The sequence below is a fragment of the Hemibagrus wyckioides genome, linkage group LG05 (genome assembly GCF_019097595.1).
Source record: "Hemibagrus wyckioides isolate EC202008001 linkage group LG05, SWU_Hwy_1.0, whole genome shotgun sequence".
Lineage (NCBI taxonomy): Eukaryota > Metazoa > Chordata > Actinopteri > Siluriformes > Bagridae > Hemibagrus > Hemibagrus wyckioides.
In genome coordinates, this window is record NC_080714.1 from 1434259 (window position 1) to 1449258 (window position 15000).

At 42.5% G+C, this 15000-nt stretch overlaps 1 protein-coding gene across 1 annotated transcript in view; it reads right to left on the reverse strand.

Annotated features, from left to right (window-relative positions):
• gfra2a (GDNF family receptor alpha 2a) overlaps window positions 1-15000 on the reverse strand; it is an 80884-nt gene that overhangs the window by 1298 nt on the left and 64586 nt on the right. The window contains exons 5-9 of the mRNA XM_058389940.1: window positions 9459-9568; window positions 8766-8906; window positions 5455-5570; window positions 1923-1976; window positions 1-1647 (exon numbers count right to left, since the gene is read on the reverse strand). The exon at window positions 1-1647 is cut by the window's left edge and continues 1298 nt beyond it. Coding sequence (XP_058245923.1) covers window positions 1525-1647; window positions 1923-1976; window positions 5455-5570; window positions 8766-8906; window positions 9459-9568 — 544 coding nt within the window. The 3' untranslated portion in view covers window positions 1-1524. The remainder of the gene's footprint in view (window positions 1648-1922; window positions 1977-5454; window positions 5571-8765; window positions 8907-9458; window positions 9569-15000) is intronic.

Below are 15000 nucleotides of genomic sequence, written 5' to 3' on the forward strand. Positions count from 1 at the left end.
CTGACTGACAAAAAGTGAGTGACAAAAGAGGAATAATCATAGCAAATTCCGAAAGCACCTCTAAGAAAAGGGAACAGCAAATACGCTAAGAAGGACTGAACATCAAGAACACGGAGAGAATATTCCAAAAGTTCAGGGTTTTATGGCGGGATGAAGCTCAGAGATGGTGGAGTCCGAGGTGGGAGGAACGTGTCAGGAGCTGAAGAATCCAGGGGGTGAGTATGCACCAGATGGTACAGTCCAATATCTGCCCCGGTTTCTCCCACATCCAGATGATACCCAGTGTTTCTCAAAAATTAATCATGAGATTGACTCCATGTCCCCCAGCTGAAGAAGGTTCCCCAGGTTTCTCTAAAAACAGTGGTGTCCAGGATGGAAAAAATGTTGGTGCAGGCCAGGGATGTTGGATGTTGGGTCAAAAACAAAGATGTCTTCCTCAAAGATGGTGGCTTTCAGGGTCAAAGGTCAGGACAGTCCCATGAGTTCCACAGAATGTGGTGATGTCCAGGATGGAACCCTGCCTTGGATGGTTGTGTCCATGCATGATGAGGCTGCAGGTTTTATGAAGTAGGTGTGATCCAGGGTTGAGGTAGACTGGAAAATGACGATGGGGACATGTTGGTCAAAGATGGAGGTCAAGACGGAACCCTATTTTCGTCAGAATGGTGGAATCTGGGGTAAAAGTGTGAAGTGTACACAATCTATCTCAAAGACAGTAGGTTCAGAATGACTGGAGAAGTTTGCAAGGCCTTGATTTAACCCTGGTTTTCTTACCGATAAAGGTCTTCAGGGTCAGAACAGAGACTTCACCCTATTTTGGGGTCCAGGGAGGAAGAAGGGCTTAAGGGCATTTGTAATCCCCAGTTTTTTTTCCCGATGGTGTGATTCAGGCTGGAAGTCAGTGATGAAGATAGTGATGTTCCTCAAAAATGGTTGTGTCTCAGTCCAGGGCAGCACCCTGTATTCCTCAAAGTCCTGACAGACACCTGTTCTTCTCAGGAGGCTGGAGTTCTTGTAGAACGGTATGGCAGAGACACGTTTCTCAAACTTAATCCAAGGTTGGAGATGAGTAGAAGGCCATGATGGGGGTTTCCTTGTCCTCATGGTGGTTTCCAGAACATTAGGAGTCCATTTTTCTCCACGGAGTCACAGGTTAATGGTTCCCCAATTTGGTCAAATGGTAAAGTCCAGACAGGACACTGTACAGATTTAACAAAAATAAAAGTGAGGGAGACTTTTTCATCAGTTCATCCCACCTACAATCGTGAAGAAGTCATCATCATCATCATTAACTTGCTCATCATCTATCGGTGGCTTTTCTCACATGGTTCTGATCTGCACTCGTCTCAGAACGACATGCGCTCTAGGATTCTCTCACGCTTTCTTTTTCTTTTGTTTATCTTTTTTGGAGAAGAAATAACGTTGCAGTATAGAGAGGACAGACAGACAGGCGAAGTGATTCTGGAGTTTGGTGGAGGGTCCAGTGAAGTCCCTCAGGGTTGAGAACTCAGGCTGAGCTGAAGTTCAGAGGGCAGCGTTTCCCACAGCGAAGAGCAGTGAGAGCATCCATGCCTCTGTGCGCAGCTTCAGCCCAATGCTCCAGTTAGAGGGACTCCACTCAGGCTTCTCCTCGGTTCCTATGCTGTCCTTCAAGAGAGAAAAGTCAGAATTAGATCAGATTGGTGCACATTAAGATCGGTTCAGCTAACAGGCTAAATACGCTAACGAGAACTGATCTGCAAACATCTAAACAAAATCTCTATTCCATAACAATACTACATACAGTTGCTAGCACTTAGCATAAAATTTTAGTAGCTAGAAATTATCAGCTTGCTCACAAATCTCCTGAATTAAGCTTTCTTGCTAGCATGTATCTGTTAATAGCGTTAGGCTAATCTCCATTTACACGTCCAGTTATTTACCTCCTCTTCTGCACAGATGAATCCTTTTACGGGGCTGCACTTCAAGCCATTTTCCTAAATCATGTAGGACAAGAAGAAAAAAATCAATCAATTTTCGCTCAGTTTGCTGCTCTCTTGCTAACAAAAAGTTTGGGTTAAATCTGACATGATTAAGGTTTAGCTAGTTTTCTAATCATTTAAAAAACAAATATAAAACCTTCATGCTCGATACAGTCCTCATGACCCACTCATGCAGTGTCTGTGACATCACTCGTCTCTTCCAGATAAGAAAATGGAATAAAATGTGACTTTCCCTGGCTCCAGTGGTGAGGAACAGAGATCAGTGGTCTTCCCTGCTTCAGTAAAGCGCTTTTCAATTAGACGTGTCTTTACGCTGGTGTGTTTTTTTTTCAGCCAGCGCTGTGCTACATCTGATGTGAGTCACGCTGACATTTGCAGTAAGACCGTTGAGGCTTAGCGGAGATCATTGTCTCTACACACCTTAAAATAGAGCCTACACCGAGCGAGCCGCGTGGCTCAACACCGCTAATTAGCTCTTTCTCTGCTCGCTTTGATAAAATCCTCACGCTCCAGCGAATTAAACAAAAACCTGAGAAAAGAGATTACAAAGTAGCGTCCTCTGGCTGACAGAAATGTTAACGGTAAACAAACAAAGCAAAAAAAATCCAATTATATCTGTTTCCTTTCCTCAAAAGCAAAGTGACTTTTTATTAGTGCTGAAGCTTCCTGTATGACATCACAACGATCCTTTCTTCTCACTTAAGTGGTACCTTAACAAAATAACGTCAGAACACAGAAATATAGTTCACCTGATGTTAGCGTGGTTGCTAATGTGCTGGTTGACTTTCACAAAGCAGCTATTTATTTAATTGTTAGAAATGAGATGCAATAAATGATGATAATTACTCACAAAATATGAGCTAATGTTGCTAGTTATGGAGCATCATGTAACAAGGCTAACTTTCTGTAACAAAAGTTAATAACACTAACAATTTCATTCTTTTTTATCACTCTAATGTAACATTAATTCAATGATTAAGCTTTGGTGTTTTGTGGTTGCACTGAACTGCATTGTAGCCCTGCCCCCAATTAAACAGAAGCCCCTCCCCTGTTGTTCTTATCGTTTTGTGTTTAGTTGCTCTTTTGGATTTAAAGTTAAATGACCAGCCTGCTAACATTTTTGTCTCATTGCTAACTCCATCATTCTCTATAAACGTCACATTAGCGTCTCTGACTGGATGTTAAGTGGATTTTCTGTAAAGCTCAGCTCTGAAATCATCCGTCTGTCCTTCATAATCGCTCTCTCCTCTTATCTCCGGCTTATTAAATGTCGGACAACGAGAGCCATTAGAGCGGAGATCGTCAGATAATATGAGTGCTTTGTGTGAGAGCTGTTAAAAACACGCTCTCTCTGCTATCTGACAGGAAGTGACATCAGTCAGCCATGACGGCGTGACGGTTCAATAAGGAGCGGGGGAAGGGGAAGGCGTGTATTCTGTAGACATCAGAGAACTGAAGTGGATTAGATGTTTATAAACAGTATAGCTGTAGCGGTGGTGAGGAGAGATGCTGATAGAATGATAACGAATTAGCTGCAGTGAAGTGTGCTATACCGTCATCGACATCTCCGCTAATCCGGGGTTGTCTCACGCTGTCTTTCTTTCACATTAGCTCGTGTATGTGTGTGTGAGGATTTTAGCTTAAGTTAGCGGCTAATGTTCACAAGTCAGATAGCGAGCAGTCTTCAGGAGGTTACTGTGTCTTGAGAAGATGTTCCACAGGGTCTTGGAAAGTTATGATTTAATGCTGATTTTTTATTTTATTTGAAACAGGAAGTGATGCTTTAAAACATTTGATTTATACTGATACAAACTCCACCGTCTTCTAGACAAGTAAACCCCCCCCATGGACGGGGCCTATCTGAGAGCATTTGATTGGCTGATGTAGACGAGAGGAGTGCAGGACGTGTCATCAGGACCCTCTAACTGCTGGAAGTAGAAAAGGGAATATTTGCTGTTTTTTGAGCTGCAACCATCAGATAAACGATTTCTTAACCTTCAGAATCGCTTTAAATCACAATGGTGTGTTTAAGAAAATCAGGAACTAAAGTTCTCACAGTGAGAAAATAAAGTTATAATTCTATTCTTCCAGACTGTGATTTGTTCTCGAGAAGGCAAGATGTCAAGAAAAACGACTGAAGGAAACGTCACATCACAGATTTCTGTCAGAAAGAAGATGAGAGTCAGAAGCCTGATCTCTCTCTCTCTCTCTCTCTCTCTATCTCTTTTTTTTAATCTGAGGACTGGTAGAGACTTATGAGACTCTGTGTTGAGCCGAATCCTTGATGCGCGACTGACAGGCTTTTGAATTGCGGCAGGAAATTTAAAAAATGGCTGTGCTCGTCTCCCTCCAGGCGATCTCTAATTATAAACTTCCTGCATGAATGCTTCTTCTGTCCTGCGTTCGCTAATTACCATATCTGCCATAAATTGTGGGCCAGACACACAACCGCCGAGTCAATACTGGCATCTATCGCGCCGTCCCCCGAGGGCTGGCGAGAGGACACATTTTTCAGCAGTTTCCTGTTTGTATTGTTCTCCTATGCACTGGTTCTTTAACTCGTTTCTCTTTTCGACGTTAATTAGAGACCCATCACCGCTACAGGAGGGCTTTTTACCGACAGGTGAAAGCAAACGCCCGAGAAAAAACAGCGTGTTTTGTGTTTGTCTGCATAAAATGCAGAAACAATGGACAAAATGATAATTCATTCATTATCTGCTAAAGTCTGTTTTGCATTCACGGCTTGATTAGACCTCAAATTGTACATGCGACGCTGACTGAATACGCCGTGTCACCGGGGAAATGCTTATCCAGTGTGTCAATATGTTTTCTTTTTAATGAGATGCCATGTTTGTGTATGGAAGCGTTGGTAGAGTGCACCAGATTAGATGATTATTATCTCCTCAAAACGATTCTAATCATTAGTTTAACATTCCATGTGTTTTTCTTTTTCGAGGTCAGAGAACTGGAGTGGTGCAGTTAGTGTGGAGTGTACTCTGTGCTCCAGTAGACTTGGTTGTTGGTCTATGGTTCTTCAAGCATGTATTACAGTCTACTCTTCCTGTTAAAGCAATCTCCTCAGATCATCTGCTTAGTCCATTGTTCCTGGCAACATCTGGCAGTTTTCCACCATCCTACACACCCCTCATTATCACCAGCAGGAAAACAGCAAGGTTTAAGACAACTTTTTTCTTTGAAGTGCGTTTAAAAAGCTTCAAGTCGCTTTGTCACTTGCATCACACGAGAAACGAGAGAATCTTTTTTCCTCAATCCGAGTCAGAACTACAAGATGATAGCAAACACAGAGCAGGTACCAGGTGGATCAGTAACAGCAGTTGGTTTAAAGAAGGCAGCAGGGAGTGAAACCAGCATCTGGTTGGGTTCCTCAGTACACCAGCTCATGTGATAAGGGAGCCATCTTGGATAAAGCAAGATCAGATCTGTTTAAAACTCTTGAGATCTGAACACTCACGTCATATTCGAGCTTGGTGATGTTGGGGTTTGCAGTCGGGTTGGAGCGAGCCGCTTCAGGGTTTGTTGATGCCGTTGTCTTTGTGATGTCCGTCCCAAATGCCTGAATGGCGTTACCTGTGGAGGGGAGCAAAGGTACATCCTAGATTAGCTTTTCCAAATTATTCACTAATTATCCAAAAAAAAGATGGCACAAAACCACTTTTATTTCCCAGTCACAACACTGAAAACTGGCCAGAAAAACAGAACCAGAGTTTATTTCTCCTTCAAGAATAAGCCCTTTGAGCTTGCTACTCAATGATGTTATGGTAACTGTTATTAATTCATGACCTTCTTTATGTCACTTTCTAGCGTTCTGTTGTGCTACAAGCAATTCTGTGGTATTTCAGAAAGGATTTATGGTCGGATTCATTCTGTTTTCCAGCATTTTCTGCTGATATCAGTTTCATCTCTACCCACATCCCATCCTGTGTTCCTTGAATTCCAGCTCTTGCTCCTTTGATTCCACCCCCTGATGACCGACAAAAGGACAATAAATCTGGTAATTGAAGATGACTGTAATATTTAAAGGTCAACAAAGTGGGCTGAATGTGTATCTCAGTATCTCAGCTTATTCATCAAATCAGCAGAATGGTAGGAAATTCCTGCCCACAAATCCACTGGTGTGTCTTTCACAGACTTTACTGTCACATATACACGAGCACAATAGAGCCAAATTCCCAATAGAGTATATCACGACTTGTTAGAAGGCCAGGGTCAGAGTGCAGGCTCCACCATGAAACACTGCCCTGTGGGGCAAGCGCCATGGTCAAGGGTACAACTGTGTATCTGTGAAAGTCCTGGGACTTAAACTCACAATGATTTGATGACTACATTTGAACTTTAACCACTGAGTCATCACTTACAAGGACTAGATCAATAACCCTGGTTTCTTGCAAAGACAGCCTTTATTGTCACATAGAAAAATACAGCAGAGTGAAATTCCTTCCTTCAGATACCCAGCTTGTTAGGAAGGGGTCAAAACGCAGGGTCATAACCTCCATGTCATCCTTTTCAAGGATCTGCTCTGTAGATCTGCTTTCTTTCACAGACAGACAGACTGTTCCATTTTCATGTACAGTACAGTGAAAGTCTTTTCACATATCCCAACTTGTTAGAAAGCCAGGATCATAGTGCAGGATCAGCCCTGATATCATCCCCCTGGAGCAGGACAAAGGTTACAAGCCTTGTTCAAGAGCCCAAGAGTGACTCTGAACATTTAACTAGAACATTCTGATCAGGATATTTCAACTTGAACCAGCAGGGATCTGTTTTCTTTCAAAGACAGTTTTTATTGTAGAGTGAAATAATTTTTTATGCTTATACTGCTGAGAAGCTGGGGTCAGAGAGCAGGGTCAAATGGCTTGGGTCAGAGGGTGGATTTAGAACCCAGGGTTATAGGGCAGGGTCAAAGGGCTGGGGTCAAAGCTTGGAATCTGGTACTTGGGTCAAAGGGCTGGGGTCAATGGGTGGGATCAGAGTGTGGAATCAGTGCCCAGTATTCGAGCTCAATGTCAGAGCTTGGGGTCAGAGGGCAGGATCAGCTATGTTTAACACACCTCTTGACCAGTTTAATGGTTATCTTTGCTCAACATCCCATTAGTGGCAGGGTGTTGTGTTACTGGGATTCAAAGCCACAAACATGAACAAGCTAGACATGAAGGTCCTGAAGATGATTGGGAAACATCTTTCCTGAAAGATGAGATGCTGGATCTGACATACAGGCGGTATCTTCTCATATGTAGATAATAAGTTGTAAGGTTTTGCTAAACAGAACAGCTTTTTATACCAATGATGTACCAAGTTCATCAATTTTACAACAGAATTTGTCATGCTGCTTAACACTGTCCAGAGTCAGAGCAGCACAATTACCCCTAACAGAGCAACACTGCCTGAGGCAGTTGGGGTTTTTGAGGCAAGTAGTGGCCTTGTTCATCCTCAAGTGACCACAAACTGTACATCTTGAAAACTGAGTGGATATTGATGTATGAAGGAAACCCACACGATCAGTGCTAGCTCTTCATTCCCAACATTTTCTTAGCTAGATGTTTAGCTTCTACCTCCAGCTTTACACCAGGTCATGTTCTGGGCTCCTGGCTCAAGATCCTGATCATTATTAGACACATTAATAAGATATGCAGTATGGGGATATGTACCTTATGTTAAGATTTTAGCATTTACACAGTTTCTGATGAACTTGGGTAAGGTGAACATTCCTGCTCTGTCAAATTTGAGCCAACTAGACGATCTTCATCTGAGCTTACGTTAGTAAAATATAATAGGATCTTTATTATTTCATACAAATGTGATATAATATTTTTGTCACCAATTACTGGCAACCCTGCTGTCATTATGTTGTTCCTGGATGTTGTTTGTGGTTCTGCACATCTCATTTATTTAGCTCGCTGTTTGGCCCCTGAAATGAACGTTAGCTCAGATTTCTCCTAATGAACTCACTCTGTGTACACACTCGTGACCTGCACCTCACTTCTTAACCACTGCCATCCATTATGCTTTCATACCAGTCCAGCAGCAGAGTCCAGCAGGAATATCCCACTGTCAGTGGAGGAGAGTAATTATTCCCTCTGTGACGGCAACAACAACTTCACTGGTCAGCTGCTCTTGAGGGATGTGTAACACCTTCTTTTAAAGGAGTTTATGCTCAAAATTGGAGTTTGCTCAACCGTAAACTGTGTGTTTTTGCAATCAGTCCAGATGAAAACCCCAACCTGGGTCATGGAAACCAGCTTTTTTGAGTTCTCAGTGTTTCTTGTGTGGATGGGAAACTGTTATGTTCTTGAGGAATTTAAAGCGTGAACGAGTGTTTTGCATATCGTTCTGAACGTGCTAGGTCTTGTTACTTTGTGCTTCGAGAACATGGTTGCAGATTGATTTCACTCAGTGTGAGGTGCTGCTCCTGAAGCCACCTGAAGCTACACACCACACTGAGAATGCAGGTTTTGGAGAAGACCCAGTAGAATTAGCATCTAATCTTCTCTGACTGAAGAGAGGCGTGAGAAATGTTGTTAGCATTTGTTTGCTAGCTTTGGTTTCACTAGACTGGTCATCTTTAATTTAAACAATTAGCTTTTTGTAAATTAGCAGTAAAGTTCATATATTTATCATCCACATCACTTCCTGCTTCTTGCTACAGTTTCAGCTTTATACCGCGGCTTGTGCTGTGACTCCAATCTGATCAAAGGGGAAAGTAATCACTCTGGTTCTGGAAAGGGTTCTTTAGCAAAGAGAAATGGTTCTTGAGATGGTTCTTACGCAGGCAGGTGTTCTCTCTAAAGTCCCGCAGGAACTTCTCACACTCTTCCTCTTGGTTTCCGCTGTTCCTGCAGCTGCACCATGGCGAGATGGAGAAGTCTGTGTGATTAGCGTCCTCGTAGTTAGGAGTCATGTCTGTGCCTTTAACAGGAAAAAGCCCACAGACATCAGGGAGCTTGGAAATATCTAACATCATGTCTGTCAGCTAATGTCTACCTGTCTCACTCTCTACCTGTCTCACTATCTCGATGTCTACCAGTCTCACCTTCTACTTTTCTCACTGCCTTTGTCACAGCCTCTCTGTCTGTCTTACTGTCTCACTCTCTGTCGTACTGTCTCACTCTCTGTCTTACTCTCATTGTCTGTCTCACTCTCTCACTGTCTGCCTCACTGCCTACCTCTCTTGCTGTCTGTCTCACTGTCTACCTGTCTCCCCATCTGTCTTGCTGTATCACTGTCTACATGGCTATCACTGTGTCTTACTGTCTACTTGGCTCACTGCCTGTCTCACTGTTTGTATTACTGTGTACCTGTCTCACTGTCTGTCTAAGTCTATTTGTCTGACTGTCTCTCTCTGTTTCTCTGTTTCACTTTTCTTCTGTCTCATTGTCTCTCTAGTGCTTTACAGTAACCAGAAAATACAGATTTCCTGTGAACTGTCTGTCTGTCTCACTGTGTGTCTGTCTGTCTCACCAATGAGGCCGGTGTAGGCAGTGAGACAGGCCTGGTAGTCGTCGTTTGGACAGGTGCTGATGGAGTCGTCGCTCATCTGACAGTGTGTGTGGAAATCCGCCAATCTGGACCTAAAAACACAACAGATCAGAGAATGCTTTACAGGTTATGTGTCAAGAAGTGTGTGTCTTTCACTCTCTCTGTACTTTTTAGATAGATAGATAGATAGATAGATAGATAGATAGATAGATAGATAGATAGATAGATAGATAGATAGATAGATAGATAGATAGATACCTTATTCATCCTAATTTTAGGCAGTAGTATAAAAATAAGTGAGACAAACAGATAAAGGAAAAGAAACCAAAAAGATTCAGTGAATCAAGTCAGACACATTGTTACACATACGACTCACATAATTCACAGATGTTTATAAACGCAGATAAACAATATAACTCTATATTAATAATAAATCTAAATATAAGACATTTGTTTGGTCATGAACTTTATTCTTAAAACTGATGTAGAGAAACGAAACGAACACCTCAGAACAAATCGATTCACCTTCCTGACTCTGAATCACTTATAAATGAATTGTTTTGAAAACCCAGAACAGGCCACGCCCACAAGCCCACAGGCAGCAGCAGTGAAGTGTAAAGTCTCTCAGGTATGTTGCTCTGTTCTGCAATATTCTGTGACTTTCACCAGCGAAACCTTCATGGAGCTGAAAATGGGTAATGAAAGGTTCTGTCTCTCTCGGGTGATTTGTTTTGGAGAAACGTTAAACACTGCAGTACAGATATTACTAACAGTCTCCAATTTTCCATCGCTCTCCTGAAACGGAGGTTAAACTTTACTTTTTCTATTCCACACACACACACACACACACACAGATATAATCCATCATCAGGAAGTGGCTGCGCAGTCGCCGTCGTTCCTCCGTGTTATTCCCACATTTCAGCGTGCGGTTATTTTGTGAAATGTCTCGGCCGATCAGATTTCATAACCACTCATCGTGAGCCGCGACTTAAACACGGTGTCCCTTCACGTCAGGGAAACTTCACGCCTCCTCGGGGGATGTTTTATAAAAGAGAAAATGTCGCTGTCAGCATTAATCAGCTCTCAGGCTTCCTCACAGGCCGAGCCGTTTCTCTCTCCTCGTTTGTTATTCGCCGATAAAATAAAAGACGGACGGAGAGAGAGCCGAGTCGCGGCGCACGTGACATCACAACATGTTTTTCCTTGATGAGTGTTGCTGATATTTTTAATACTGAATATAATTCTACAGTTTATACACATCTACATGTACTCTATATTCAGATCTATAATTATTGGCACCCTTGATTTAAAAAAAATGATAAAAATCCTATTCATGGATTTTCATCTCTAACACAGTATGCAAATAAGGTACTTGTGACATCACGTGTCTTCTTTGTTTCCTTTCAAATATTTATTTTTTGAGACACTTGTCATGCGGTGTACACAATATTATTACACTACAGTATATATGAACAAACATGGAGAAATCTAAACTTATAAATAATAAACAAATAATAAAAAAATCTATCTATCTATCTGTCTATCTATCTGTCTATCTGTCTGTCTGTCTGTCTATCTGTCTATCTGTCTGTCTGTCTGTCTGTCTATCTATCTATCAAATTAAATCAAATTAACAACTAATTTGTCAAAAGTATCGGCACCCATAGAAATTCCCAGCACATTTTACTTAAGTGTTTTACTTCCTGCTTGAGGATAATAAATAAATAAATAAATAAATAAATAAACTTTAATTAAAGATTGGATATTTTAATAAAGCCACAAGACATTTTAGATAAACTTTTGTTTAAATTGTTTTCCCAAATAATAAGTTTAAAGGCTGTAAGTTGTGATGTCACAAGTACTTCATTTGCATACCGCTGCGTATTCAGAGAGCTGAGTTGCTTGTTTTTATATTTGATCATGATTAAATTATCATTAATTAATTATCACTGATTAAATTATCTTTTTAATTACAGATGAGGAGAGATTTCTGTCTGGATTATTCTCCTGGTGTGTGTGATGTGTGTGTGTGTTTTAAATGGTGGGGATAATCAGCGTGATTTCAGCGTCTCTGAACTGGACAGTGTTATAACCTCTGGGAAAGCCGCAGTGCTACGTGGCTGTGTTTCAAATGGAAGGCCTGTAATCAGAGCACTTTATCTCCCACAGAGCCACGGATAACCAGGAGAACTCGAGAGCTTTGTGTGGCTCCACCCCTTTTCCCCCACTGCAGCTGTTTGCCAGCAATATTCCCAAAAAAACTCCAGATTCCATCATCCTGCCAGAGTGGGTGTGATGTGTGACCTTTAACTCTTCACTGGACTTTATACAGACGGATAAGAGGACGTGTGTGTGTGTTAAACCCCTGAGTGTGGAGCAGTTACAGGAAAATAATCAACAGTGCTGAAGATCACACACTGGTTTACTCTTATCCCTTTATAGTTACATTTAATGTCAAACATGTTCTCACTTACATTATAGCAGCAATAAACTAACTCTCTTGTTAGTGTGTGTGTGTGTGTGTGTGTGTGTGTGTGTAAGTGATCTCTCAGTCTTTAGCAGTCCTGCAACATCAACAATGTAGTACCTCATTAATCAGCTCTTTAATTAAACACCAGTTAACACCTCCTCTCTGTAATTAAAACATAGTGCTATAATTAACACCTACTCTCTGTAATTAACACCTACACTGTCCAATCAACACCTGTTGTGAAGAAAAGCCTCGTTAACACTTTGTAATTAACACCTACGCTGCTGAGTTAACACCTAGTGTACATAACAAACAGAGACCTGTAGCTGACCGCTGCTGTGGTCACTTCACCCTTTAACTGTAAATTACACCTGGTTATATATACAGGCTAATTAAGACACAGGATGTGGGATTAACACCAGGTGTATCATCGTTAGCACACACAGTGTTTCTGATGAACACTCGTCAGCTTTTATTAACGCAGAGTGTTTAATAAAGTCTTTCTTTAATACTTATTAACTCTTTATTAAACATTACAGCATTATTAATAAAGGTTTAATAACACTTTCTGAGCTTTACAGAACACAGAGCTCGTCACGTCTCTTCCCGTAATGTGAAGATTCGATTCGGCACTCAGACCGGGAACGTCTCACCCCCTAAACTCCCAAATTTCCGACCTCTGAGTCGGAAAAATCCATCAAACGGGTTCCACACGCCACAGTGAATTTCTCAAGGGCCAGAATTTTGGGTTTGGGTTTGAATTACATCATGTTGTAGTGCAGACTGGGAATTTCTCAAATCCCAGGCCGTATACCGAAGCCAACTCGCTCGGAATAAACTCTGGCTCTCGGCAGCGCTCGACTTCCCCACAGGGAAAAAGGTTCAAAATGACTTTATAATAAATGTTGTTGATTTTATTTGGAAAGTAATGTAAAACTGCACAAAATGAATTTCCAGCGATTCCGAAACTTTCCTTCAGGTTCAATTTGAGCTACGGAATGAAACCTCGGAGAAGTCTGAGATCTCCTGTGAAATCCTGATTTTCCGGAGCGTGCAGGAGGGAATGTAAATGAAGTTTTCCTCCTTGGAGGTCAAAAGCATGGAGGTTTACGTGCGCTGTCCGCTGTAAAAAAAACTCTGTTTCCATAGCGACAATACAGCATTAATATTAATGTTGGTCACGTGGAGGAGCGGGCAGTCTGCAGTCAGACGCAATGTAATTAAGATAATCAAATGATTCCTCACTGCCGAGGAGACGTCTCTCTGAAGTCCAGGACGTCCAGCAGGAACAGGAAGTGTGTGTTTATGTGAAGTGGTGCTGCATTGACCAGCTAATGAAGCAGAAACGCTCCACTTCTTATTTGTTTAGCATCTCCCTCTCTCTCTCTCTCTCTCTCTCTCTCTCTCTGTCTCCCCCCCTCTCTTTGTTTCTCTCTCTCTCTGCCCCCCCCTCTTTGTTTCTCTCTCTCTCTCTCTCTCTGTCTCTCCCCCCCTCTTTGTTTCTCTCTCTCTCTCTCTCTGTCTCCCCCCCCTCTTTGTTTCTCTCTCTCTCTCTCTCTCTCTCTCTCTCTCTCTCTCTTTCTCTCTCTCAGTCTTTTCCTCCGAGTGAAATCAAGCATCTTGTGTGTTATTGACGGAACAGGAAGAACTGCTAATATTTGCATTTTAGAGGTCTACAGAGAGAATGAAGATTGAGAGAAACATCCCTCTCTCTCCCTCCATCACTCTCTCTCTCTCTCCCTCTCTCTCTTTCTCCACACTACTCTTTCTGTATAAAGCCGCTGTAATGTGGAGTGGAGTTGAGAAGCGACGGAGTGTTTGGACTGAAAGTTCTGAGCCGTGGAAAATAAAGTGTGCTTTGTGTCTCAGCAGGACTCTTCCATTACACCTGAGTGGAGCTCCTGCTGCTCAGATTACAGCCTGTCTGCCCCCCTCTTGCCCGCTCCTGCCCCCTCAGACCCTTTCACACTTACACTTTCCATAAAAGCGAATGAAAGAAACACACTTTCTGCCTTTTAAAACACTATCATTTGCCTGAGCTGAGTGGGTCTGCGGCTCTGTTCCCGTTCTCTCCAGACGTGATGGGAAATTAGCGGCTCTCTGTTACACCAGTAACACCAACACACACCTACAGCACGTCTCTCCCAACCTCCAGTGGTGCAGATGATCCCAAACAGATGTGGGATATTTTCTCTAAAAGCCTCAACCCTCAGGTTTCTTATTGACTGTCACACTCATACAGCAGCGATGTTGGGGTCTAAGCACTTTTACAGCCTCATCCCTTCAGATCATCTAAACTATTCCCTGAGGAGACGTCTTACAACTGATCAAACTGAGATATTACATCACTTCCTGTTTTTCGTAGCAGTTTCAAGCTTGTTTCAGGTCATGTTGCTAGATTCACTTGCTCCGCCCACTTTGCAGCACTAACGCTAGCTGTAGGACTCTAGAGTGGCAATGCTAAGCTATGCTAGTTCTGCTGATCGTTAGCAGTGCTCCGTATTTAACTCCAGACCCTGAATAAATCTATGCCGTAATCCTCTCTCCTTTGTAGCAAAATTAAGTGCACCAGACACCCCCCCCAACCCCCCGGTCTCTCCCAGCCATGTCGTCCATGTGTAAGTAAATCCCTTCTCTGCAGGATTACCCGGCGCCGGTTCTGGGTCACGTCTCACTCTCGGCCCACCGCGCGCCAAGGAAACTCTGGAAGGTTATCAGTTCCATGCTGCTACAGAGACACGCTGACCCGGAGATGAGCTCAGAGCTGGAACAGCTTCAGTCTGGACTCCAGAACCTCAAACTGGTCCAGTTCCGCTGGGAGACTAGGCACCGAGCTCAGCCAATCAGATGCTGTTAATGATGTTAAATGGGTGGAGTGTGTTTATAAACATCTTCATCTCACCCCTGACTGTTACACAGCGCTGACACTGGAAACATGAGCTGTTGCTATGGTAACGATAACGTATCAGAGCCAGTCCATTAATATAAACCTGCGCTACTGTCAAAGCTACGTAATTAATCAACACCTGATCCACCAATCAGAGCACAGGACTC